At 43.9% G+C, this 13,429-nt stretch overlaps 1 protein-coding gene across 2 annotated transcripts in view; it reads left to right on the plus strand.

The window, feature by feature from the left end:
• The window catches only part of LOC110531318 (tetratricopeptide repeat protein 39B), a 47,292-nt gene that overhangs the window by 13,206 nt on the left and 20,657 nt on the right, over positions 1-13,429 (plus strand). For both annotated transcript variants that reach the window (XM_036987120.1, XM_036987121.1), the window contains exons 3-5: positions 7,721-7,825; positions 7,928-8,059; positions 8,161-8,237. In XM_036987120.1, coding sequence (XP_036843015.1) covers positions 7,721-7,825; positions 7,928-8,059; positions 8,161-8,237 — 314 coding nt within the window. The remainder of the gene's footprint in view (positions 1-7,720; positions 7,826-7,927; positions 8,060-8,160; positions 8,238-13,429) is intronic.

Here is a 13,429-nt window from a genome sequence, read left to right on the forward strand (position 1 = left end):
AAACATTAAGAACACCTGCTCTTTCAATGACATAGACTGACTAGGTGAGTCCAGGTGAAAGCTATTGATCCCTTATTGATGTCACCTGTTAAACCCACTTCAAATCAGTGAAGATGAAGTGGGAGGAGACATGTAGATGACGTGGGAGGAGACATGTAGATGAAGTGGGAGGAGACATGTAGATGAAGTGGGAGGAGACGGGGTTAAAGAAGGATTGAGACATGGATTGTGTATATGTGTCATTCAGAGGGTGAATGGGCAAGACACAATATTTAAATGCCTTTTAAATGGGGTGTGGTAGTAGGTACCAGGAGCACTGGTTTGAACAGGGTATGGTAGTAGGTACCAGGAGCACCAGTTTGAACAGGGTGTGGTAGTAGGTACCAGGAGCACCAGTTTGAACAGGGTATGGTAGTAGGTACCAGGAGCACCAGTTTGAACAGGGTATGGTAGTAGGTACCAGGAGCACCAGTTTGTGTCAAGAACCTCAACGCTGCTGGTGTTTTTCACACGCGCAACTCAGTATAGTAGGAAGGTGTTCTTAATGTTTTGAACACTCAGTGTACATACAGTGGGGCAAGAAAGTATTTAGTCAGCGACCAATTGTGGAGGAGATTTCTATTTACCTTTATTTAACTAGGCAAGTCAGTTAAGAACAAATTCTTATTTTCAATGACGGCCTACCGGGGAACAGTGGGTTAACTGCCTGTTTAGGGGCAGAACTAGAACTAGAACTAGTACTAGTACTAGGATTTGTACCTTGTCAGCTCGGGGATTTGAACTTGCAACCTTCCGGTTACTAGTCCAACGCTCTAACCACTAGGCTACCCTGCCGCCCCTATGCTCTAACCACTAGGCTACCCTGCTGCCTCTACACTCTAACCACTAGGCCACCCTGCCACCTCTACACTCTTACCCCACCGCCCCAATATGAAAATATAATTAAAATATGAAATGTTTGATACATTTCCTATTAAACAAAACTGTATGAATAAGGCTTGAAATGACATGTTTTCTAAATATAGTATAATCAAATTATAAAATGACTAAAGATTTCACCTTCCTTTATAACTGTAAAATACATATTTGTATGTTTGGTGTTAGAGGAAAATGTGCCTATTTTCTAAAGGTCTCTTGATCAAAATGTCTGCCACCGTCGCTGTGGACGTCACACAGAGCTCTGGCTTCCTGGCTTCCTGGACTCATTAGGAACTCGCCTTTCATCTCAAATTAACCTTGTCCGTCTTTGACAAAACGGAAAGTGTTTTTTGTTTGTTAAAAATCTGTGAATGATTTTAGATTGATTTTAAAGCCAACTATCAAAAAAGTAATCTCTGTATGTGCTATAGTGATTAAACCCCTCTCTCTTGCTGTGCTACGACGTAAGGATATCAGTACCTCACTATACTATATATACACACTACCCCCACTATACGATATATACACACTACCCCACTATACTATACATACACACTACCCCCACTATACGATATATACACACTACCCCCACTATACTATATATACACACTACCCCACTATACTATATATACACACTACCCCCACTATACGATATATACACACTACCCCTCTCTCTTGCTGTGCTACAACGTAAGGATGACAGGCCCGTGGTTTATCAGTATATATATAAACACACTACCCCACTATACTATATATACACACTACCCCACTATAATATATACACACTACCCCACTATACTATATATACACACTACCCCCACTATAGTATATATACACACTACCCCCACTATACTATATATACACACTACCCCACTATACTATATATATACACTACCCCCACTATACGATATATACACACTACCCCACTATACTATACATACACACTACCCCCACTATACGATATATACACACTACCCCCACTATACTATATATACACACTACCCCACTATACTATATATACACACTACCCCCACTATACGATATATACACACTACCCCTCTCTCTTGCTGTGCTACAACGTAAGGATGACAGGCCCGTGGTTTATCAGTATATATATAAACACACTACCCCACTATACTATATATACACACTACCCCACTATAATATATACACACTACCCCACTATACTATATATACACACTACCCCCACTATAGTATATATACACACTACCCCACTATACTATATATACACACTACCCCACTATACTATACATACACACTACCCCACTATACTATATATATATATACACTACCCCCACTATACTATATATACACACTACCCCCACTATACTATATATACACACTACCCCCACTATACTATATATACACACTACCCCCACTATACTATATATACACACTACCCCACTATAATATATACACACTACCCCACTATACTATATATACACACTACCTCCACTATAGTATATATACACACTACCCCACTATACTATATATACACACTACCCCACTATACTATACATACACACTACCCCACTATACTATATATATATACACTACCCCCACTATACTATATATACACACTACCCCCACTATACTATATATACACACTACCCCCACTATACTATATATACACACTACCCCCACTATACTATATATACACACTACCCCCACTATACTATACATACACACTACCCCACTATACTATATATACACACTACCCCACTATACTATATATACACACTACCCCACTATACTATATATACACACTACCCCACTATACTATATATACACACTACCCCACTATACTATATATACACACTACCCCACTATACTATATATACACACTACCCCCACTATACGATATATACACACTACCCCTCTCTCTTGCTGTGCTACAACGTAAGGATGACAGGCCCGTGGTTTATCAGTATATATATAAACACACTATCCCACTATACTATATATACACACTACCCCACTATAATATATACACACTACCCCACTATACTATATATACACACTACCCCCACTATAGTATATATACACACTACCCCACTATACTATATATACACACTACCCCACTATACTATAAATACACACTACCCCACTATACTATATATATACACTACCCCCACTATACTATATATACAAACTACCCCCACTATACTATATATACACACTACCCCCACTATACTATATATACACACTACCCCCACTATACTATATATACACACTACCCCCACTATACTATACATACACACTACCCCACTATACTATATATACACACTACCCCACTATACTATATATACACACTACCCCACTATACTATATATACACACTACCCCACTATACTATATATACACACTACCCCACTATACTATATATACACACTACCCCACTATACTATATATACACACTACCCCACTATACTATATATACACACTACCCCACTATACTATATATACACACTACCCCACTATACTATATATACACACTACCCCACTATACTATATATACACACTACCCCCACTATACCATATATACACACTACCCCACTATACTATATATACACACTACCCCACTATACTATATATACACACTACCCCACTATACTATATATACACACTACCCCACTATACTATATATACACACTACCCCCACTATACTATATATACACACTACCCCACTATACTATATATATACACTACCCCCACTATACTATATATACACACTACCCCACTATACTATATATACACACTACCCCACTATACTATATATACACACTACCCCCACAATACTATATATACACACTACCCCACTATACTATATATACACACTACCCCACTATACTATATATATATATATATATATATACACACTACCCCACTATACTATATATATATATATATATATATATACACACTACCCCACTATACTATATATATATATATACACACTACCCCACTATATTATATATACACACTACCCCACTATACTATATATACACACTAGCCCACTATACTATATATACACACTACCCCCACTATACTATATATATACACACTACCCCACTATACTATATATACACACTACCCCACTATACTATATATATATATATACACACTACCCCACTATACTATATATATATACACACTACCCCACTATATTATATATACACACTACCCCACTATACTATATATACACACTAGCCCACTATACTATATATACACACTACCCCCACTATACTATATATACACACTACCCCCACTATACTATATATACAAAAGTATATGGACAACTCTTCAAATGAGTGGATTTGGCTATTTCAGCCACACCTGTTGCTGACAGGTGTATAAAATCGAGCACACAGCCATGCAATCTCCATAGACAAACATCGGTAGTAGAATGACCTTCCTGAAGAGCTCAGTGACTTTCAACGTGGCACTGTCTTAGGATGCCTGTAAGTAAGTGCTGTTATCGTGAAGTGGAAACGTCTAGGAGCAACAACGGCTCTGCCACAAAGTGGTAGGCACAAAAAGCTCACAGAACGGGACCGCAGAGTCCTGAAGCGTATAAATATCGTCTGTCCTCGGTTGCAAACCTCGCTACCGAGTTCCAAACTGCCTCTGGAAGCAAGGTCAGCACAAGAACTGTTAGTCGGGAGCTTCATGAAATGGGTTTCCATGGCCGAGCAGCCGAAACAAGCCTAACATTACCATGTGCAATGCCAAGCATCGAGTGGTGTAAAGCCATTGGACTCTGGAATAGTGGAAACACGTTCTCCTGGAGTGATGAATCACATTTCACCTTCTGGCAGTCTGACAGACTAATCTGGGTTTTTGCAGATTCCAATAGAACGCTACCTGCCCCAATACATAGTGCCAAATGTAAAGTTTGGTGGAGGAGGAATAATGGTCTGGGGCTGTTTTTCATGGTTCGGGCCCCTTAGTTCCAGTGAAGGGAAATCTTAGTGCTACAGCATAGAATGACATTCTAGATGATTCTGTGATTCCAGGTTTGTGGCAACAGTTTGGGGAAGGTCCTTTCTTGTTTCGGTATGACAATGGCACCATGCACAAAGCGAGGTCCATACAGAAATGGTTTGTTGAGATTGGTGTGGAAGAACTTGACTGGCCTGCACAGAGCCCTGACCTCAACCCCATCGAACACCTTTGGGATGAATTGGAACACCGACTGTGAGCCAGGCCTTAATCGCCCATCATCAGTGCCCGACCTCACTAATGCTCTTGTGGCTGAATGGAAGCAAGTCCCTGCAGAAATGTTCCAACATCTAGTGTAAAACCTCCCTAGAAGAGTGGAGGCTGTTATAGCAGCAAAGGGGGGAACCAACTCTATATTAATACCCATGATTTTGTAATGAGATATTCGACGGGTGTCCACATACTTTTGATCACGTGTATTTCCATTCAGCTCCAGCTGTTACACACTCCTCTCCCATTTCTATATGTTGTTCTGTTTCCTCCCTTCTCTTTCTGTGGATGCATATTAGACGTGTGTGTGTGTGTGTGTGTGTGTGTGTGTGTGTGTGTGTGTGTGTGTGTGTGTGTGTGTGTGTGTGTGTGTGTGTGTGTGTGTGTGTGTGTGTGTGTGTGTGTGAGATTAGCTGTGCTCTAGCTGTAAACAACAGTCACCATCCATCACAGATGCAGCAATATCCCTCTCTCTTTTTCCATCCTCGCCCTTTCTAGTTTTTACTGCCCTCCCACCCTCTGTCTCTCTCTCCCGCTCTCTTTCTACTTGCTCTCTCTCTCTCTCTCTTTCTACGTGCTCTCTCTCTCTCTCTTCCCTCCCACCCCACTCTCTTTCTGTCTCATCTCTCTCTTCCCCCCCCCTCTCCCCCGGTCTCTCTCTGTTATTTTTAACTATTTGTCCTCTGAGATGGGGGATCTGCTAAGCTAGGACTGCTTGAGAGAGGGAGGGGAGAGAGGGGGAGGGGGAGAGACAGAGGGAGGGGAGAGAGATAACACTGCGTTTAGACTCCTACGTGAAGTAGAATCTCCACAGAATGAATATCAATTTTGTTGGAATGTATCAAAAGTAGTCTAATGGCATCGGGGGATGGGTGCCATTTTTACGGGCTCCTAACCAACTATGCTATTTATTTATTTTTCACGTTGTTTGTAACTTATTTTGTACATAATGTTGCTGTTACCGTCTCTTATGACCGAAAATAACTTCTGGACTTCTGAACAGTGAACTGGAACAAGGTTATTTTCTTGAATGAGTCGGATGCAAAGGCCCAAATCCCCATAATTTGCATGAAGAAAATACGAAAAAAAGAGGGGCGGAGGTCGGGGTGCCTTGTGAGAATTCGTTGGCGTAAACCTCCACTATCATCCGTATTATTGGCCAGCTAATCACTGGAAAACAAAATGGATGATCTACGATTAACACGTATATCCTCCCAACGGGACATTAAAAACTGTAATGTCTTATTTTTCATCGAGTCGTGGCTGAACGACGACACGGATAATAGCTGGCTGGGTTTTTCGTGCATCGGCAGGACAGAGCAGCTACGTCTGGTAAGACGAGGGGCGGTGGTGTGTGTGTCTCTTAACAGCTGGTGCGCGATGTCTAATATTAAAGAATTATCGAGGTATTGCTCGCCTGAGGTAGAGTACCTTATGATAAGCTGTAGACCACACTATCTACCAAGAGAGTTTTCATCTGTATTATTCATAGCCGTCTATTTACCACCACAGACCGATGCTGGCACTAAGACCACACTCGACGAGCTGTATAAGGCCATAAGCAAAGAAGAAATGCTCATCCAGAGGCAGCGCTCCTAGTGGCCGGGGACTTTAATGCAGGGAAACTTCAATCCGTTTGATCTCTCCAGTATGTCACATGTTAAATGTGCAACCAGAGGGGGAAAAAAACTCTAGACTCCACACACAGAGACTTATATAAAGCTCTCCCTTGTCCATTTGACAAATCTGACCATAATTCTATCCTCATGATTCCTGCTTACAAGCAAAAAACTAAAGTAGGAAGCACCAGCGACTTGCTCAATACAGAAGTGGTCAGATGACGCGGATGCCAAAGCTACAGGACTGTTTTACTCAGTCTGGAATATGTTCCAGGGTTAATTTAATTTATAAATACAAATGTAACCTTTATTTAACTAGGCAAGTCGGTTAAGAACAAATTCTTATTTACAATGACAGCCTACCCCAGCCACACCTGGGCCAATTGGGCACCGCCCTATGGGACTCCCAATCATGGCCAGATGTGATGCAGCCTGGATTTGAAACCAGGTACAGTGACACCTCTTGCACTGAGATGCAGTGTCTTAGACCACTGCGACACTCGGAAGCCCAATGGCTTTAAAGACTACAAATGGGAAATGCAAATTAATTACTTAAAAATCATAGAATGCGATTTCTGGATTTTTGTTTTAGATTCCGTTCTCACAGTTGAAGTGTACCTATGATAACAATTACAGACCTCTACATGCTTTGTAAGTAGGAAAACCTGCAAAATCAGCAGTGTATCAAATACTTGTTCTCCTCACTGTAAATCACCTCAGTCACCGGCTTCACCAATAAGTGCATCGACGATGTCGTCCCCACAGTGACCGTATATATCCCCACCAGAAGCCATGGATTACAGGCAACATTCACATCGAGCTAAAGGCTAGAGCTGCCGGTGTCAAGGCACGGGGACACTAATCCTTTTTATGCTTGCTTCGAGGCAAGCAACACTGAACACTCTCTCTCCTCTCTCTCTGTCTCTCCCTCTCCCCCCCCCCCCCCCCCAGGGCTGGTAAAATGGATTTGAAGACTTCCATAGAAGAGTGTTCTATGGCTCTGAACCTGGTCCTGAACAACAAATTCTCAGAGGCCCTGGACCTCCTCAAACCATGGTACTAACACGTGTCTGTTTGTTGACCTCTGGGATGTTTAACGTATGGACTCTGTGTGTTTTTTGTCATGCTTGGAGACTAAGTTTGATTGGTTGATTCCAGGTGGAAGGACAGTATGTATCACGCTCTGGGCTACAGTTCTATCCTGGTGATGCAGGCTGCCATGACGTTTGAACACAGAGACATACAGACAGCCATGGCCGTCATCAAAGAGGCCTTAACAACCTGCCAGAGGTACACACACACACACACACACACACACAGAGACACACACACACACACACACACACACACACACAAACTCTCTCTCATGTATCTCATTTTACTGTTTGTAGGTTCAGGAAGAGAAACTCTGTGGTGGAGTCTATCTCCAGTCTGGTGACCAAACAGTCTAATGACCACCTCAGAGAAGGTGAGTGTTGAACTGACCACCTCAGACTAGTGTTGAACTGACCACCTCAGACTAGTGTTGAACTGACCACCTCAGAGAAGGTGAGTGTTGAACTGACCACCTCAGACTAGACTAGTGTTGAACTGACCACCTCAGAGAAGGTGAGTGTTGAACTGACCACCTCAGGCTAGTGTTGAACTGACCACCTCAGACTAGTGTTGAACTGACCACCTCAGACTAGTGTTGAACTGACCACCTCAGAGAAGGTGAGTGTTGAACTGACCACCTCAGAGAAGGTGAGTGTTGAACTGACCACCTCAGAGAAGGTGAGTGTTGAACTGACCACCTCAGACTAGACTAGTGTTGAACTGACCACCTCAGACTAGTGTTGAACTGACCACCTCAGAGAAGGTGAGTGTTGAACTGACCACCTCAGAGAAGGTGAGTGTTGAACTGACCACCTCAGACTAGACTAGTGTTGAACTGACCACCTCAGAGAAGGTGAGTGTTGAACTGTCCACCTCAGAGAAGGTGAGTGTTGAACTGACCACCTCAGACTAGTGTTGAACTGACCACCTCAGAGAAGGTGAGTGTTGAACTGACCACCTCAGACTAGTGTTGAACAGACCACCTCAGACTAGTGTTGAACTGACCACCTCAGACTAGACTAGTGTTGAACTGACCACCTCAGACTAGTGTTGAACTGACCACCTCAGACTAGTGTTGAACTGACCACCTCAGACTAGTGTTGAACAGACCACCTCAGACTAGTGTTGAACTGACCACCTCAGACTAGTGTTGAACTGACCACCTCAGACTAGTGTTGAACTGACCACCTCAGACTAGTGTTGAACTGACCACCTCAGACTAGTGTTGAACTGAATACCTCAGACTAGTGTTGAACTGACCACCTCAGACTAGTGTTGAACTGACCACCTCAGACTAGTGTTGAACTGACCACCTCAGACTAGTGTTGAACTGACCACCTCAGACTAGTGTTGAACTGACCACCTCAGACTAGACTAGTGTTGAACTGACCACCTCAGACTAGTGTTGAACTGACCACCTCAGACTAGTGTTGAACTGACCACCTCAGACTAGTGTTGAACTGACCACCTCAGACTAGTGTTGAACTGACCACCTCAGACTAGTGTTGAACTGACCACCTTAGACTAGTGTTGAACTGACCACCTTAGACTAGTGTTGAACTGACCACCTCAGACTAGACGAGTGTTGAACTGACCACCTCAGACTAGTGTTGAACTGACTACCTCAGACTAGTGTTGAACTGACCACCTCAGACTAGTGTTGAACTGACTACCTCAGACTAGTGTTGAACTGACCACCTCAGACTAGACTAGTGTTGAACTGACCACCTCAGACTAGTGTTGAACTGACCACCTCAGACTAGTGTTGAACTGACCACCTCAGACTAGTGTTGAACTGACCACCTCAGACTAGTGTTGAACTGACCACCTCAGACTAGTGTTGAACTGACTACCTCAGACTAGTGTTGAACTGACCACCTCAGACTAGTGTTGAACTGACCACCTCAGACTAGTGTTGAACTGACCACCTCAGACTAGTGTTGAACTGACTACCTCAGACTAGTGTTGAACTGAGTACCTCAGACTAGTGTTGAACTGACCACCTCAGACTAGTGTTGAACTGACTACCTCAGACTAGTGTTGAACTGACTACCTCAGACTAGTGTTGAACTGACCACCTCAGACTAGTGTTGAACTGACCACCTCAGACTAGTGTTGAACTGACCACCTCAGACTAGTGTTGAACAGACCACCTCAGACTAGTGTTGAACTGACCACCTCAGACTAGTGTTGAACAGACCACCTCAGACTAGTGTTGAACTGACCACCTCAGACTAGACTAGTGTTGAACTGACCACCTCAGACTAGTGTTGAACTGACCACCTCAGACTAGTGTTGAACTGACTACCTCAGACTAGTGTTGAACTGACTACCTCAGACTAGTGTTGAACTGACCACCTCAGACTAGTGTTGAACTGACCACCTCAGACTAGTGTTGAACTGACTACCTCAGACTAGTGTTGAACTGACTACCTCAGACTAGTGTTGAACTGACCACCTCAGACTAGTGTTGAACTGACCACCTCAGGCTAGTGTTGAACTGACCACCTCAGGCTAGTGTTGAACTGACCACCTCAGACTAGTGTTGAACTGACCACCTCAGACTAGTGTTGAACTGACCACCTCAGACTAGACTAGTGTTGAACTGACCACCTCAGACTAGTGTTGAACTGACCACCTCAGACTAGACTAGTGTTGAACTGTCCACCTCAGACTAGTGTTGAACTGACCACCTCAGACTAGTGTTGAACTGACCACCTCAGACTAGTGTTGAACTGAGTACCTCAGACTAGTGTTGAACTGACCACCTCAGACTAGTGTTGAACTGACCACCTCAGACTAGTGTTGAACTGACCACCTCAGACTAGTGTTGAACTGACCACCTCAGACTAGTGTTGAACTGACCACCTCAGACTAGTGTTGAACTGACCACCTCAGACTAGTGTTGAACTGACCACCTCAGACTAGTGTTGAACTGACCACCTCAGACTAGTGTTGAACTGACCACCTCAGACTAGACTAGTGTTGAACTGACCACCTCAGACTAGACTAGTGTTGAACTGACCACCTCAGACTAGTGTTGAACTGACCACCTCAGACTAGTGTTGAACTGACCACCTCAGACTAGTGTTGAACTGACCACCTCAGACTAGTGTTGAACTGACCACCTCAGACTAGTGTTGAACTGACCACCTCAGACTAGTGTTGAACTGACCACCTCAGACTAGTGTTGAACTGACCACCTCAGACTAGACTAGTGTTGAACTGACCACCTCAGACTAGTGTTGAACTGACCACCTCAGACTAGTGTTGAACTGACCACCTCAGACTAGTGTTGAACTGACCACCTCAGACTAGACTAGTGTTGAACTGACCACCTCAGACTAGACTAGTGTTGAACTGACCACCTCAGACTAGACTAGTGTTGAACTGACCACCTCAGACTAGACTAGTGTTGAACTGACCACCTCAGACTAGTGTTGAACTGACCACCTCAGACTAGACTAGTGTTGAACTGACCACCTCAGACTAGTGTTGAACTGACCACCTCAGACTAGTGTTGAACTGACCACCTCAGACTAGTGTTGAACTGACCACCTCAGACTAGTGTTGAACTGACCACCTCAGACTAGTGTTGAACTGACCACCTCAGACTAGTGTTGAACTGACCACCTCAGACTAGTGTTGAACTGACCACCTCAGACTAGTGTTGAACTGACTACCTCAGACTAGACTAGTGTTGAACTGACCACCTCAGACTAGACTAGTGTTGAACTGACCACCTCAGACTAGTGTTGAACTGACCACCTCAGACTAGTGTTGTCTCCGTTGAACTGTCCACCTCAGACTAGTGTTGAACTGACCACCTCAGACTAGTGTTGGACTGACCACCTCAGACTAGTGTTGAACTGACCACCTCAGACTAGTGTTGTCTCCGTTGAACTGACCACCTCAGACTAGTGTTGAACTGACCACCTCAGACTAGTGTTGAACTGACCACCTCAGACTAGTGTTGTCTCCGTTGAACTGACCACCTCAGACTAGTGTTGAACTGACCACCTCAGACTAGTGTTGAACTGACCACCTCAGACTAGTGTTGAACTGACCACCTCAGACTAGTGTTGAACTGACTACCTCAGACTAGTGTTGAACTGACCACCTCAGACTAGTGTTGAACTGACCACCTCAGACTAGTGTTGAACTGACCACCTCAGACTAGTGTTGAACTGACCACCTCAGACTAGTGTTGAACTGACTACCTCAGACTAGACTAGTGTTGAACTGACCACCTCAGACTAGACTAGTGTTGAACTGACCACCTCAGACTAGTGTTGAACTGACCACCTCAGACTAGACTAGTGTTGAACTGACCACCTCAGACTAGACTAGTGTTGAACTGACCACCTCAGACTAGTGTTGAACTGACCACCTCAGACTAGTGTTGAACTGACCACCTCAGACTAGTGTTGAACTGACCACCTCAGACTAGTGTTGAACTGACCACCTCAGACTAGTGTTGAACTGACCACCTCAGACTAGTGTTGAACTGACCACCTCAGACTAGTGTTGAACTGACCACCTCAGACTAGTGTTGAACTGACCACCTCAGACTAGTGTTGAACTGACCACCTCAGACTAGTGTTGAACTGACCACCTCAGACTAGTGTTGAACTGACCACCTCAGACTAGTGTTGTCTCTGTTGAACTGACTACCTCAGACTAGTGTTGAACTGACTACCTCAGACTAGTGTTGAACTGACCACCTCAGACTAGTGTTGAACTGACCACCTCAGACTAGTGTTGAACTGACCACCTCAGACTAGTGTTGAACTGACCACCTCAGACTAGTGTTGAACTGACCACCTCAGACTAGTGTTGAACTGACCACCTCAGACTAGTGTTGAACTGACCACCTCAGACTAGTGTTGAACTGACCACCTCAGACGAGTGTTGAACTGACCACCTCAGACTAGTGTTGAACTGACTACCTCAGACTAGACTAGTGTTGAACTGACTACCTCAGACTAGTGTTGAACTGACCACCTCAGACTAGTGTTGAACTGACCACCTCAGACTAGTGTTGAACTGACCACCTCAGACTAGTGTTGAACTGTCCACCTCAGACTAGTGTTGAACTGACCACCTCATACTAGTGTTGAACAGACCACCTCAGACTAGTGTTGAACTGACCACCTCAGACTAGTGTTGAACTGACTACCTCAGACTAGTGTTGAACTGACCACCTCAGACTAGTGTTGAACTGACCACCTCAGACTAGTGTTGAACTGACCACCTCAGACTAGTGTTGAACTGACCACCTCAGACTAGTGTTGAACTGACCACCTCAGACTAGTGTTGAACTGACCACCTCAGACTAGTGTTGAACTGACCACCTCAGACTAGACTAGTGTTGAACTGACCACCTCAGACTAGTGTTGAACTGACCACCTCAGACTAGTGTTGAACTGACCACCTCAGACTAGTGTTGAACTGACCACCTCAGACTAGTGTTGAACTGACCACCTCAGACTAGTGTTGAACTGACCACCTCAGACTAGACTAGTGTTGAACTGACTACCTCAGACTAGTGTTGAACTGACCACC

This window comes from Oncorhynchus mykiss, chromosome 9 (genome assembly GCF_013265735.2).
Source record: "Oncorhynchus mykiss isolate Arlee chromosome 9, USDA_OmykA_1.1, whole genome shotgun sequence".
Lineage (NCBI taxonomy): Eukaryota > Metazoa > Chordata > Actinopteri > Salmoniformes > Salmonidae > Oncorhynchus > Oncorhynchus mykiss.